The 15,906-nt window shown below is 40.5% G+C and overlaps 1 protein-coding gene across 3 annotated transcripts in view; it reads left to right on the plus strand.

The window, feature by feature from the left end:
* Positions 1–15,906, plus strand: part of csmd2 (CUB and Sushi multiple domains 2) — a 264,554-nt gene that overhangs the window by 206,030 nt on the left and 42,618 nt on the right. For all 3 annotated transcript variants that reach the window (XM_031323067.2, XM_035992965.1, XM_035992966.1), the window contains exons 38-47: positions 656–760; positions 1,042–1,160; positions 4,253–4,322; positions 6,357–6,473; positions 6,699–6,908; positions 8,024–8,212; positions 9,909–10,086; positions 13,089–13,234; positions 13,333–13,413; positions 14,675–14,788. In XM_031323067.2, coding sequence (XP_031178927.1) covers positions 656–760; positions 1,042–1,160; positions 4,253–4,322; positions 6,357–6,473; positions 6,699–6,908; positions 8,024–8,212; positions 9,909–10,086; positions 13,089–13,234; positions 13,333–13,413; positions 14,675–14,788 — 1,329 coding nt within the window. The remainder of the gene's footprint in view (positions 1–655; positions 761–1,041; positions 1,161–4,252; positions 4,323–6,356; positions 6,474–6,698; positions 6,909–8,023; positions 8,213–9,908; positions 10,087–13,088; positions 13,235–13,332; positions 13,414–14,674; positions 14,789–15,906) is intronic.

Raw genomic sequence — 15,906 nt, forward strand, 5'->3', positions numbered from 1 at the left:
CATGGGAAAGTTTCAAGATTCTAAATTGGTTGAGTTCCCCCCCTGAACATCTTGGTACAATTCTACAAAGGTTAGCCTTTTCTGTGTGGAGTTAAAGTAAATGTTTGTTTACAGTATCTGTGTTACTCCCCTCATGGTGAGGATACAGCAACAGGGAATTCTCCTTTTGTTTGTGCTTGGATCCTGACCAAAAGTAAATGTTAGATGTACCCTAAGGTAAAGAGATGAAAGAGAAATGCCAGGCTCACAAATTTAAGTGATTAAACAACTAATTTTAGGTCATACAGTATCTGCAGAACATATGATTTTATTGAGTGATTTTTTTTTTTGGGGAGGGCACAGATTTTTGTTTTCTTTTATTATCAGCTGAATACATACCCACACATTGGAAAAAACAAATGGCTCTATTCTTCCTCTCATTACAGTGAGTAGGTCACACTATTATGCATCTCCTTTCCCAAATATCCTAATACACCTACACACAATAATTTTTGCTGCATACACACACAAAGACACACACAAATACACTCCCTTAAGTCTGCAACAGTAAAATGAACAAGCTTTTCAGTTATTTGCCAGTATCTTATACATTTAGTTATGGTCGGCCTATGCAGGAGATAGCATTGCTAAACTCCACTATTAATCTTTTCCCCAGGCACCACAGTCCCAGCTCTCCTCAACAGCACCTCCAACCAGCTCTACCTACACTTTTTCTCTGATATTAGTGTGTCTGCAGCTGGATTCAGGCTAGAATATAAAAGTAAGTATACCACTTGATGTAAAGTACCAACACCCTGTGGAAGAGGAGAAGTATTTAATCAATAGGAGTACAGTACATTTCTCATAAGGACTTGCTTGTTGTCTTTCTCATCAGGAGCCGATGTCTCTCCTGTAGTGTTTTAGTCACAGTTTGCATTAAAATGTAAACATTTTATTTTCTGTTCTATTTCTGTACACTTTATTCCCTTTATGTTTCTGTATAATTATTAAATTGCCTTTTCCTTTTCTCTGTCCCTGTCGTCTTTTTCATCTCTTTCTTAGCGGTGTCTCTGACCAATTGCCCAGAGCCTCTGGTTCCAATGAATGGCATCAAGGTTGGGGAGCGTCTTCAGATGAATAATGTGGTGTCTTTCCAGTGTGAACCTGGATATACTTTACAGGTAACATCTCCTAGCTTCAGATATGGTTCAGTCATAAGTGACCATAATACCACATTAATGCTTATCCTTTTCTGGCTTTTGTCAGTGTCACTGCTGTCAGTTTTCCTTCTCTTCAGTTATCTCCCCAAGCAGTGATCACATTTTACAGAAGTGGATAAAGCCAAATGTCAGATAAAAGAAACTGGGATAGACTGGATGGACTGGATCATGTCACTAGACACTTTAGAACAGGTGTCTTCAACATTTTTTAAGCCAAGGACCCCTTAACTGAAAGAGAGATGGAGCAGGGACCCCCTACTACATATATTGTATAAAATTCAGTTGCGTATTAAACTGAGCCTACAATAACGTGTAGGGAGGCCTAAAGCCTTTATACATGCATACCCCTTTTTTGCATAGCATACTAAGCTATTAACATCAAAATTGTTGGCATGATTTTATAAATCATGTTTTCATGTTAAACATACAGTGGTTTCATTGGTTTTATAGATTAAGGGATAATTGTTTTGATGTATCTCTCTCATCCACCCTGGATGTTATGATGCATGACAGTTTTGCCCTCAAGTTGCTCAAATACGTATAGCCAAAGGCAGGATAGGTCTCAGGAACACTGCTATACACTCAGAATTCTGCACAGCCTCCGAGTTGACTGTGTTCTGCACATCCTCCAGGGCTTCCACTGTATCATCTGGGCTTCAAGAGACAGATGGTGACATCTGTGTAACACACTGGATGCAGTAGTTGACACAAATTCTATTTGAAAGTTCCCTCTCCACTCTACACTACACAAGTCCATAAGGACATGTCCAATTGCTGTGACAAAACAATTCAGTAAAGTTTATAGCAGCAGGACAAGAACCAGTTTTTTTTTAATGCAAAAAAGGTTTGGGTGAATTATTCCGATTATGTTTCTTTCTGGATAATCAAAATAATTACATAACATGTAACCTGAGTTATTATGAGAAGGCATCCAAGTCAACTTGAGTTCCATCAAAAATCATTTTAATTTAATAAATTCCTCTGGATAATCAAATAATATTGTCAATTATTACAGGGAGTTATTAACTTATGCTACTAACTTGCAATCATGTAAATGGCCAGAATATTGCTTTGCTTCCAGAATTATCGAGGAGAATTATGTTAATGTACCCGTATATAAATGAAGTCACCAAAATTATAGCCAACATTGATTATAAAATCACATGATATTGTACTCGTCATACATACATCAGTCATACTGTTAAAACACATATGCTACATATCTTCGTATGCAGAATTGCCTTGTTGTTACCTGCGCTTATCTACTAGAAATTCTATGATATAGATAGGTACATTCGACCTAAATCCAGCCCACAGGTATAGGTGGACAGGGTAAAGAGGAAATTAAAATGTCACCCCTCAAGCTCGAAAATATCTGAAGTCATTAGCAACCATTGTATTATCAGACGCAGGGCTTAAAGTATTCCGGCACCGTGCCGGATCTCCGGCGTGCGGCGGTGAGGAAAAAAACATTGGGAACTTGCATGCGGTTTATTATTTTCGAGTCAATTGATTTAACCTACCAATCATATGAGAGGAACGCAGCTCTAATTAACGCAGGGCTGTACTCGGGCCTGGTGCCCAATTTCTGGCATATGACTATTTTAGAAAAATAAATAAATTAAAAAGTCCACATGGGATTTGTTTTGATGCGCTGGATTTAACCAATCATCAAACTTCCACCTACCAATGAAACGAGTTCTAGCCAATCAGATGCAAAGTAGGGCGGGTCTTTGCCGAAATGTGAGAGTGCGGTGCCGGTGTGGTCTCCGTGATAACGCGGCTAAAAAAAATGGAGGCAAAGTTTATCAAACTTGGAGCATGTAGATACAGCTTTAGTTGAGAAAGTAGTTAAAAACAAATGGCAATGGGCATGAATAGAGGACACGAGGAAAAGGGTGGAGACGGGAAGCTGTTTAGCACTTGGTGCCTCAAATTGAGGGAGCTGGGTGCTTGCTTCTGCAGCGTATGTTCAAGGAAGATACTGTACGGCAGCAGCGGTAAGAAAGTGCTTGCTAGTCACAAAGCTTCGGTCCGTGACTACGTGTCATACGAGTACTTTGGCGGCAACGACAGCTACCGCTACCACTGCGACTGCGCCTTCACTGACCGACCGTGATACAAACAATATGTGTGTGCACGTTCATAGCGGAACATGATTTGTCATTAACATGGCCACTGTGTAAAAGCTATCTGAAGCCCAAACTGCCTTGACAAAGCTGTCTGTTTGGAATCAGCATGGCAGTTATTTAAACATAACTGCCTTGTCCCAGAGTTTAGACATCTAGCTATATGAAAAGCTAAACAATGCGACGTTTTTAATAAATGTATATAAGGCAGCTAATATCAACATGGACAAAATCATGAATGTAGTAATTCGCTGTTTTGATGATGACCTGGCCAAAGTAACAACACAACATCTAGAAAGTTTTGTTTTCACAATGATTCATTGTAGGATTATGATATTATTGCAATATGTAAATCTACATTGACTCTTAATTTAACATATGGTTGGAAGAAGTAAAAATTCTTCCAACACCCACCCAAACCAAGTTTCAGGCTCAGGATTTTTTTTCACTTTAAGCCCTGGAGACGTGTGAAAGAGTGCATTATAACTGAAAGACTTCACCAGCATGTTGTCTTGGTGACCACTTTAAACTCCCTCAGTCTCTTATGGCTCATCATTACAGTGGGTGCCAGGCTTTAGACACATTTTTAGAAAAGGTCAGCTGAGTAAGCCCATTATGTCCTAACATCAGAATATTTTGTTATAATCAAATGTATGGCAAGTTAGCTTTGAAACTTCCAGAAAAAAATATTTCGGCAGTGCAACTATAAATGTGATCATCTTAATATGCATGTGATGCTCCCTCTCTATTGTTCTGTCACTTGAGATGGATTTAGTCATTTAGTCGCCACATGAAGTCGTGTGGAGACAGGCAAATAATTGGAGAAACAGATGACTGACAGATGGGGTGAACAAATTAATTCATCGCCTGTTCTTTGTGGCACTTTTCTCTTTGTGTGTATGCACATATCGGTGCTCCTTGCAGGGGAACTCACATATCACCTGTATGCCTGGAACTGTCAGACGATGGAACTACCCACCTCCTCTCTGTATAGGTAAAAATATCTTCATTCGCTTCCATGTCCTGCCCTCCTCCTGTTTTGTTTCTACCTCTTTCAATATTTTTTCATCAGAGATCCCTCACCGTGCCAAGCAGCACACCAGCTAACTATTTCAAACAATATACAGAGTATCTCTAATGTAAAGAGTTGAAGTGTGCAAAGACATATCACTATATACTATAGCTCCCAAAGATATGTTTTACCTGTCCAATACTGTTCCGCTGCTCATACACAGAAACACTTATATACCATATACCCGGTATAAGGTAGCTCTTGAATCCATCGGAAAATAAAGAAAATAGAAGATATAAACAACAAAAGCAAGGATTATATTTCACTGGTTTGTGTTTTTGTTTGAGTTTATGAGAGTGTTTGCACTTTTAAAATGAGTTTCATATTTCTACCTTGAAAGCTAAGCGCACTGACTGAATGAAACGGCATTAGGTTCCTTTCTATATTGCATCTCAAGTCTTCCTCCCTGTGAGAGTGCCCTGACAAACGGGTTCCACTTATTGGAACAACCTACTGTTGCCTAATTAGTTCCATCTCAGACTGTGATTGGTTGAAGTTGAGGAAAGATTCATCTTGTTCACAGGCATCAGCAGTTTCCTGATTACCTTAGGGTTTTGGTTTTGCTGCTACAGGATAGCATTTAACCCCTCACTTATTCCTTACAGAGACACAATGGTACAGCACCCTGATTTTCTCTGTGTGGTTCTCCCTACTTTGACTTATATTGGCTGTTTGTCCCATTTAGTTTTAAATCTACTTCACTGTTTGCTTTTTTGTCATTGCAGTACTTCTGTTTTCTTCTTCTCCTTTGGTCAGCTAATTCGGTAACACTTTACTTGACGGTATCTACATAAGAGTGACATGACACTGTCATGACACATGAACCCTAACCCTAACTTGTCATGACAAAAACCGAATGACACTTAATGACAGAAGCGTTATGTCATAAACGTTTGACTTGTTTGTAATGTTTATGATACGTTCATGACAGTGTCATGTCACTCTTATGTAGATACCTTCAAGTAAAGTGTAACCGCTAATTCTTTTACCATTAATTTCAGCGTCCTTTCATCTCTTAATTTTGGTGTCAGGATCTCTCACTAATTTCATCTGTCTTGATCCAATCATTGCTTTTATTCAGTATTTTCCATAAAAAAAAAACATTCTCACTTCACCTCTTTCAGTCAAGAAAACATGTATCCATGGTTTTAAGCTGAAAGGTGAAGGATAAAGAGAAGCTAAAGACCCAGTAAATGGCATTCCGATATCTCAAGTAGAATGAAAAGAGCTCCACTGTTCCTTAATATAGAGATACATTTTCCTTTTCCCAATGCTGTCTCTTTGTATGTCAAATGGAGCTACTTAATAATGTTCACATTTAATTCACTCTTTAACAGCTATTTTATCATTGCTAAACTACATTGATTTTATTGGAAAAGAAGACATTTAGTGTGATGTAAGGGTTAGGGTGTAGACAAATGTCTTTATAAGCGCTTCAGATCATTTTTCCAAGAATGGATTGGAGCAAATTGACCTGCATTAAAAACATTCTCACCTTGCCTTCAAGCAAAACAAACCCACCTGAAAGATAGTAATTATTGTTTTTTTGGTTCAAGATGTTCTTCTCCCAGTCTTTAGTTATAACTTCAGTTTTACAGGCTTTGGAATTTAGGTTTAAATATTTCACCCCTGCTATGGTTTAGCTAAAACAAAATGGACTAACTCACCTTATACCATACTATTTTGTTCTCATAAAGTATTTTCTATTAGTACTAAAGTTGTTAAAGACTCCCGCTATCACAAACAAAAAACTGTATTCTGATGAAGATGTAACCTTACATTGAAACGTTAGTCACTGTTATGCACCTTATAAAATAAAACTATAAATTAGGAAGACATCTGTGTTGCACCGGCGATCCTTTTACTCTGTATTCAGCCATCTTTGTAGTTGTATTTTATTCTGGGAGAATCACTGTTTGCAGATGTTAATGCAATGCTTTGTCTGCCTTCTGTCAGCTCAATGTGGTGGAATCCGGGAGGAGATGGAGGGCATGATTCTCAGCCCTGGTTTCCCTGGCAACTACCCTAGCAACAGTGACTGTACCTGGAGAATCTACCTACCAGTTGGTTATGGTGAGCATCCCTCTTAAATAATTTCCACACTCAAGAACCTTTAATTTAATAACGTGTAGGTCTGGATTGTGGAATGATTTGTAGTTACAACCAACTGGTGTCTGGTTAAACTCATTTAGATGTGAGAGCCTGTCCAGAGGTACCTTATTAGTATTTCAGAAAGAGGATGGCATTCCTTTTTTTAATTTCCTACCACCTCTTTCTCAACATTTCTTATTTTCCCAGGAGCCCACCTTCAGTTCCTCAACTTCTCCACTGAGGCCAACCATGATTTCCTTGAGATACGCAATGGTCCTCTCGATACAAGCGCAGTGATTGGCCGATTCAGTGGCCAGGATATTTCCTCCTCCCTTCTCACCACCTCCCATGAGACCACAGTATATTTCCATAGTGACCATTCACAGAACAAACCGGGGTTCCGATTTGAGTACCAGGGTAAGAGACCATGAATAATGTTTAAGTGTACTACTAGCAAAAGACGCCAAAGATTGAAACAGAAAATTATGATCAGATAAAAATAGACTTATGGTTTAATATATGTTTATAATAATGGTCATAATCGCCAAGGCTTGCAGAGCTGAGCCAGTATCAGTATTATGACTTTATTCTGCAAATTGTGATCAAACTAGTAATTACTGTGTCAGACTAATTAGCCCAAAGAGCCAGTCAATTTGTAAAACTCTGTATATAAAACTGTTGATCACTTATAAGATTTTCTTATCAGGTGCCAATAAAAGGCTTTGCTGCAGGAGTAAATTGCCCTTGTCTGCAAATGCAACAGGCACACAAAGTTTGTATTTTGTGATTCAACAAACGAGCCAGCAAATCGAAAGGTAGCATTGTACATTTACATAATTATGTGTGCATTAGCATATAAATCAAGCATTATATTTGCAAATACCCCCCTTTTGCAGTATTTGCATGAGTTATCTCCTACAAAGGGAAGCTGTGATCCATAGAAATCAATTTCTTTAGTCATATTTATATCCTGGCTCTTCAAGGCTCACTGCCTGCTTTGCTTTTGTATCCAAGAGGAAAAAAAAAAAAGGAAGAATTATTTACCCACACTACTTCTGATGACTGCATCATACTCCTTCAGCACAAGTCAAACCCGCCCCTGGCGGAGGAGGAGGGGGAGGAGGAGGGGGAGGAGGAGGAGGAGGAGGAGGAGGAGGAGGAGGAGGAGGAGTTTGCAGTAGGTTGAGCACTAGGAGGAAGCACAGTAGAAAGATGAGGAAGGGGAATTAAAGTTAGAAAATAAAAATAGATGACGCTCCACTATAACAATGCTGTTGTCTGAAAGCATATTAGGGCATATCTGTAAAGGTTGTGTGAATTGATTGCTAGCTTTTGGCTGTAACAAGGAATGAGGATACAGGGACATGTTTAAACATGCTATGCATGTAACTTGTGTTTTTATTAACAATATGTTTATGTTGTCATAATACTATATACCTGTTTAAAATGTGGCTGAATTAAAGTATTTAGCTATATTGGAAAAATAAATACTGATTTGAATGGAGTGATGTACACGCTGTTTTCTCCCTCAGCTTATGAGCTACAGGAGTGCCCCGATCCAGAGCCTTTCCGCTACGGAGTGGTGGTGGGTGCTGGCTTCAATGTGGGCCAGTCCATTTCCTTTGAGTGTCTGCCCGGGTATCAACTAATGGGACATTCCATCCTCACCTGTAAGCATGGCACCACCCGCAATTGGGATCATCCTTTCCCTCGCTGCGAAGGTAAGGGATGTGAGATTTGTTGTATCACAAACACTATGCAAATTTAACACACTTGTATTAATCTGACCACTAAATAGTCCTCCAAACAAGTGGCCGACTACACTGCCTCATGAACGCAGAACCAAAGTAATAAAATTATAACTTCCTGTTTAGAATGTATTGAGCATCATTAGTGTGAAGTGCGGCTATGGAGATAGTGATTATCTATTATGAATAATGCAATTAAACTGAATTATCATCCCCCATTAATGAAGCAAAGTACTCTTCAATGAAAATCAATACTCTTCTAAAGACGAATGGAGGCAAATAAAAGAGTGGCTTAACTGAAAAGAAAAGTAATGGGTGCTCTTTCTTTTGCCTCGTCCTTGACCCACATTCTCACGCTCTAGCTGTCGATTATTCAATAAGGCAGGCAAAACTATGGAGGGAGGTGAAGGCCATGACACTGGAACTTTGAATGGGCGAGCAGGGAGATGAATGCGAGTGAGAGAAGGAGCAACAGAGTGAAGAGGGAACAGGAGACAGCCTTCATTCTCTCCTAGCAATTTTCTTCTCAATATTCACGTTTAAAGCTCCTCATAATTATTTCACAAGCGCCTATTACCCAGACATATTGTGCTTTAAGGTTTTCTTTTTTGTATATAAAAAAACAGCCCTGCAGCCCTGTTACAAGTTTTCTGTTTCCATCTAACCCTTTAAGCAAACATGCACATGCTCTTTTACACATAAGTTTAAACTGCTTGCCAGTTGATGGCGTCAGCCAGATGTGCAACTCCATAGCGTGTCAAGGGTTTAATCAATCTTTCTAATCGATAGCTCATTTAACAGGTGAGCCAGCAGCAGAGGGGCCTATCAACCACAGGGCTAAAGCAGGCAGCTTTATAACATGAGCATACACATAACCTGAGAGAGAAACAGAGGGATGAAACATGCAATCTCTGCTTTGGGAATGATCATATACCCATAGACATCCAAGGGTGTGCCGTTAAGCTAAATGCCCTGTCTGGGTTGCTTGAGATGCCTGCACTTACAGTTTCTCCCTGCTCCACCACAGTGAATATGGGGTTTCTCTAAGGGCACCAGCAGGAATGCAACGCTTCTTAATCGTTAAGTTGGTTAGAACCTCATGAGTTCCTGAGGAACGTTGGAAATATAGTTACAATTTCTATGCAAGCAAATTTGGTGCTGGGTGCAGGGTAGTTTGTATGTATGTATGTGTGTGTGTGTGTGTGTGTGTGTGAGTGTGAGTGTTACTGTATTTTTCAGGCTGTACAGGATATTTTTAACCTCAGGAAATCAAGCATGTGTGGACTTGTGAGGTTCTAGTGTTGTCAGTTCTGACATAGACATTCTGTGTTAACCTTTCCTGTCACTCAAACGGATACAAGTTTACAGAAACATGCATATCCACTCCTCGTACTGTATACACGCCTCAAAAGCCCAGTCCCCCAGTGTGAAAGGGTTGAGGCCTTATCTTAGCAAAACACTCCACCCAAGTCCCCACTTGCTAACAGGCTTTACTGGCTAATCTTTAGCTCAGACAAGCGCCCGGGCACTAGACAAAGAGTGAAGGAAAGGGGGAGAGAGACACTGAGAAGGGAAGCAGAAGAGGGGGGTGAATATGAATATATATATATATGTATGTGTATGTATGTATACTTTGACTACCTTTCTACCTTACCCTTCCCTCCCTCAGTGCCTTGCGGTGGGAACATCACATCAGACAATGGGACCATCTTCTCCCCGGGTTACCCAGAGGAGTACCCTAGCTCAGCTGACTGCTCCTGGCTGATCACCGTGGCTCCTGGTTTAGGCATCAAAATCAACTTCACCCTGCTTCAGGTTCATGGGCCGCACGACTTCATCACTGTCTGGTAAGAAATCACTGTTGCCAGGTACTGCAGATAATGTGTAAATACCTTTTTTATGATATACCGTGTATACGGTATATCATAGGTATACTGTATACCGTATTTATTTGAGGTGTCAGAAAAATGTCAGAAAAAACTGAAATCATATTTTAACCAGTTTTCTAGTAATAACCGAACCAAATTCTCAAGGCCAACTCAACCAAATGTGGAACTCTGTACATGTGAGTGTCATTGAAATGTATTGCATTTATTTGCAGTTGATTTCTTTCGTTAGCATCACCTACATAGTGCCTTTTCTTTCAATCCAATCCTTGAAATCCTTGTCACCGATTGCTACTTTTCAACCTGTTACAGCTACATTTTTCTTTTTTTTCGCCTCTGTTGTGGAAAAATAAACAAAAAAAACTGAATCAAGGTCCAGTAATCTCTAATGCCCCTGCCCACTCGTCTCTTTTCATTTACTGTCCCTTTGATGTGACTGCAGCTTGTTTTCTAACTAATAAGTACAGTATGGCCTCCCACCACATGTTCTTCATCTTTATCATCCATTACAGTGCCAAAAATAGCTGCAGATTAAAAGCTCACCTCTGCCTGTCTTTGGCTTTATCTCTTTCTTTTCTTGTGTCCTTGTTGTTATTGTCATGCCTACCATTCCCTCCTTGATTAATAACTCTTTGTGTTTTAGGGAGTTCTTTTCAATGCGTTCTTTTTAAAATCATCAAGTCCCTTCACCCTTTTTCTTTGTTTGGTAATGTATGTTTAACCACATTGATATCTATACAAATGTAAAGGATAATAATATTGTGATTTATTTTGGTAGGAATTCTTTTTTTAAACAGTAGGAACTGTAAAGTGTAGGGAACCTGAGTGGCAACACCAGAAACCTCTGATCTTGACAGTCTTAATAGCAGGAAAAAGAAGTATAAAATATTATTATACTTCTTTTATACTATATTAGAGTTTTTTACATCATATTTTCTAAATACCAATCGCAGACATGTAATGAATCCAATCAGCCATTGAACATCATCAGAGCAGCAGGTGGAATGTGGTTCCCACCTCTGTAAATACAGTATGTGTTTGAGAGAAGAGAGAGGGAGACAGAGGGAGTAGTTTTTGGCTGGTGGAAAAGGTGTGTGTGCTCCTTTTTTCTGTGTAAATGTTTGTGTCAGGACGTTTATGTGGTAGGTGTTTGCCTGACTGAGTATCGAGGGGTAAAGATTCATTTCATCACCTCCCTAATGCACTCCTGGGCCTGCCATATGTGTGACCAAAGGCCAATTTTGCATGCATGATGATTGCCAGTCCCAGTTGATCCCCTCTTCCCGAGATGAGCTCCAAAGGTCCCAGATCTCAGTGAGACCGGAGATCTGACTGCCAGCCAACCTGGCAACTCTACGACCACATGAAAAGTCCACATGGCGTGGGGTGACGTCGTTGTTTTACGGATTTGGCTGTTTACAGAAATTGGTGTGAAGATTTTTTTAGTGGAGTTTATGTCACTAAGTCGCCATGGAAAAGTGAGCAAAATGTCTCCGCACCGGCGACAGCCGTGGGCGGAGACATTATGTTTTCAGGTCCTACATCCATCCATCCCGTTCTGCTGTACATATCATCTCAGGAACGCCTTGAAGGAATTTCTTCAAATCTGGCAAATACTTCCACTTGGGTTTAAGAATAAACTGATTAGATTTTGGAGGTGAAAGATCAAGGTCAATGTGAGCTTACGTCTGTTCTCGTGAACGATATCTTAGGAGCACATGGAAGGAATGTCTTCAAATTTGGCACAAATGTCCACTTGGACTAACGGATGAACTGATTAGTAGTTGGTGGTCAAAGATCAGGGTCACTGTCAACTCAAGAATTCCTGTGCTTATTATGAAAACATTTCACACAAATGTCTAATAGGATAAAATGATGAGGTGATGATGTTTTTTATCCAAAGGGTCAAAGGTCAAATAGACTGCCACATCATAATGTTCTGCAAAAACACTTTTTTGGCCATTATTCAACGCCATATTTCACATTTCGTTGGATACTGAATTGGTCACACTAATCTTGGGTGCCCACCTTGAAACTGTGGTGACTGTATACATCTTCTGTGCTGCCAGGTTGAATATGTGTGTGAAGCATCCACATATTTAAAAAAAAAAAAACATTTAATATCTTTTATTAAATTCATTCAAAGTCTTAACTGCATATTTTCTAAGTCTGGACAGACATGGATGTAAACTGCAACTTGACTGGTCTGCAGAGGCATCTAACCTCATGGCGGTAATTCTAGTTAGCGTATTTTTGCTCTTCTGTAAACTGCCCCCACTGTGCTGATCTTTCCCTACAAGCTCATGCAGAGCCAAGATGGGGACTATCATGTTCCCCAGTTTCCAGTTACCACCGCTGTGTATCTATCCACTGAACTACTGAGCCAAGGCAATGGGCCCCGTAATGGCAGCTTGGCCAGAGTGCTGTCAGGCAGCAGTCCCTAGCCAGCCGTTTCCAGAGCTGCTTGTAATCTCCCATGCCCAGTCTGACAGCCAAAGACAGATGGTTTTTAAGCTGAATGGTTGTGGCAGGAATCTGGGAGCTGGCTTAATCGGGCATGCCCACGCCAGGGGACTGCCAAGGCTGGGCCACAGCTTCCAGGGACACTCCCATTGGATGGCAGTTAGCAGAAACGGCGCAATCCAGACCTGTCATTTCATGCTTATCCGTAATTTTTTTTACCTTATTTCAACATTATCACCCAGAGCAGCCCAGAGTAATTGCTTTGGGTATGATAAAGTGAGAGCAGCTTGGTTATACTCTGCTGCTGGAAGCTGCTTGACGATAATCTGGCATGTGGCATTGTCTGGTTTTCTCACAGATATGCGTCACAGAGCCTCGAGGTACTTTATGTTTAGAGACTGAGCGAGCATTTGAGCAGATGCTGCTGACAGAACATCTCCATGGTTAATTGTCATCACTATTTGAAGTTAAAGTTGACCTGTAACCTTGTCTCCTATTAGGGATGGTCCACAGGAGACAGCCAGGAAACTGGGAGTGTTCACTGATGGTGAGCCCAACGACCCACCCAGTAGCACATCCAATCAGGTGCTGATTCGTTTCCGTAGTAACACAGAGAATGGTGGACTGTTCCGTATCAGCTATCAAGGTATGTAAATTACTCTTCTTACTTGATTGTTATCTCTACCAGATATTTGGCACATTCTGTGTATGACCCCTTTCATGTCTTTGATGCTCTCAATAAAGCTTACAGACTGCAGTTCTGCCTGCCTCCCCCCATCATTCCTAATGCAGAGATCCTGATGGCAAGCAAAGAGTTTAAAATTGGTAGGTGGAAACTCACAATCACTGCTATCTAGGCACTTCTGACTTTTTTTGTATTAGATGTCGGTCCCATCCTGATTTGTGGAATTGTAGCATTTTAAATAGTTTATCCCACTGTGAGTTCACATTCTGGCTTTGGCAGTTTACATTGCCCCATGTTCACTGACTCTGATACGGACTACACATCCCATAAGGCAAATGTATTGAATGCAGACTCACCCCAAACAACATAACCCAGGATATTTTGAAGCAGCAGTATAAATGAATGATTATGACAAAATAATCAGAAAGCCAAAGGGATTTGAGGCAGGTGCACTCATTCTCCCCTGTAGAAGACAATAGAGATTAATTCCCCTTATCTGTTTATTTGCATACCTCCTTGCCACATTATTATTCAGAGACACAAAGGCAACAACACCCACATAGTGTTTCATCTATAGAATCCCCAGTGTGGATTTATAATAGGACTTTTTTCCACTGTTAACTTTTTCTTTCACTGAGATACACAATGGATCACTTATACTTCCACGTCATTTCAGTATCCTGGCTAAGGAGCACTGATTTATGGATGATGACATTTTGGATTATATCAATCATATGTAGGGTTGGGTATCATTTGAATTTTTTCAATACAGGTGCTAAAACTATACTTTCAAAACGGTGCCGATGCCTAAAAGGTGCTTGAACCGAACTTTTAAAAAAAAAGAGAGCACAAAACGACAGTCGCTAGATGGCACAAGGGTACTTTACAACAATATTGTATGCGCTGTGAGCTTATTAGGTGCAATTGAACACATCATTAAGTCTTGTCGTTGTTGTTTCTCCTACAACTCTGACTTCAGCAGTGGCCATGGTGTCTGGCAAATTGCAGCAAGTCTACACTGTGTCTTTAGCTACAGACTGTTGTACGTCCCGGTGTTGGAATCTTTTCATGTGAAATACAGCCTTGCGTTAGACTATTTATCTTTCAGCATTTAAACCGTGTTGAAGCCAGCTACTAGCTAATAGTACGCTGCCAAGTGTATTGTAAATTGGCGCCGCATGCAGTGATGCTTCTGTTGCCTGTAACGTTCGTTTCGGAGCACCAGAGAGCAGCGCAGGCATTTGGCACCGAAATGAGACACCAAAATCTGTGTTGTCATTCGGTCCGGTAGATACCGGTCGTTACTGGGTTTCGGTACCCAACCCTAATCATATGGATCGTTGCCACATCTCTGATCGGTCATTAGCAATACCTCTCCCTCCTCCATCTCTCTCTGTTCAGGTGATATAGTGCGCTACCGATGTCTTCCAGGCTACCATTTAAGTGGAAACAGCATCCAGACCTGCCGGCTGGGGACACATTTGGAGTTTGAAGGGCCTCCGCCCTCATGTGATGGTAAGTAAATGCCTGAGAATTGAAACTTGAAAAGTTATCCAGGGAAAGGCATGCTCTCTTTTTCATGAAGGCCCTATTTACTATTCAGACTCACAAAGTTGGCCTTGGAGTAGCTCCATTTGAACGATTGGGGGTTAAGGGCCTTGCTCAAGGGCACCTCAGTGGTGGTATGAAGGGAGAGGCAAGCACTGTTCCTTTACTTTTCCCACCCATATTTATCCTGCCGGTCCAGGTATCAGGAGCTCTCCCTTTTCACGTTTCGATACCGCTTTCTCTTCTATCTACATTTAGTATGTTTTTGTCCCGCTGCTTTATCTTTTCTTAGCTCCTTAAAAATCCATGGAATATACAAATACTGTAAAAGGGTTCTGAAATGTCTGTGTGTTGAGATGAATTCCTCTGTGATAAGTGGTTGAATGCTAAATGAATACTGGTGATTTAGCTTAAACGTCTCATAAGATTGTCCATGTGCTGGTGCAATATGTCTTTAAGATTCTGAGCAACAATGTCTTTATGTGTGATTTCCTAAACATACATTTCAGCTTATCAAATAGCAGCAAACGCAGATGACACTGTCATACAAGTCAACACACCGGCAGTACAGTGCACTAGCGTATTAACAATAGGTGCAACTGTTAAAGTGCTGTACGTGCACTCTTTGTGTAAAGAGCAGCTATTTTTTCTCTGTAGTATATATTAAGACACTTCATATTGAGTGCATTTTATTGTTGACAGAAGACGCCTCTTGAGATGCATCATCTAATTTTCAAGAGAGTCCTGACAATTCATTATGTCTCACAAATGTATTGTGACACAGGTGAAACCCCCCAAAGGGATCCTCTGTAAGTTTATTTTCAGCAGGGTTATAGGTAGCCCGTATCATTTCGCTCTAATCATAGACTCATGCACTAGTTTGAGTTTTGCCTTATTTCTGGCTCCCATGGGTACTTTGTCTGTCTGTGGTCATGGAGCCGCAGCCACATATCAGCTTGGTAGCACTTTCCATCTCTGTGGATGATATTTGGCTCCCATGAGGCTAAAGGGGAGTTGCTGTGGCACTCTCTACATGCTGAGATATCATCCTCTCTTGTTGCACATGCGCATGACATACGTCACGA

The sequence above is a fragment of the Sander lucioperca genome, chromosome 16 (genome assembly GCF_008315115.2).
Source record: "Sander lucioperca isolate FBNREF2018 chromosome 16, SLUC_FBN_1.2, whole genome shotgun sequence".
NCBI classification, from domain to species: Eukaryota; Metazoa; Chordata; class Actinopteri; order Perciformes; family Percidae; genus Sander; species Sander lucioperca.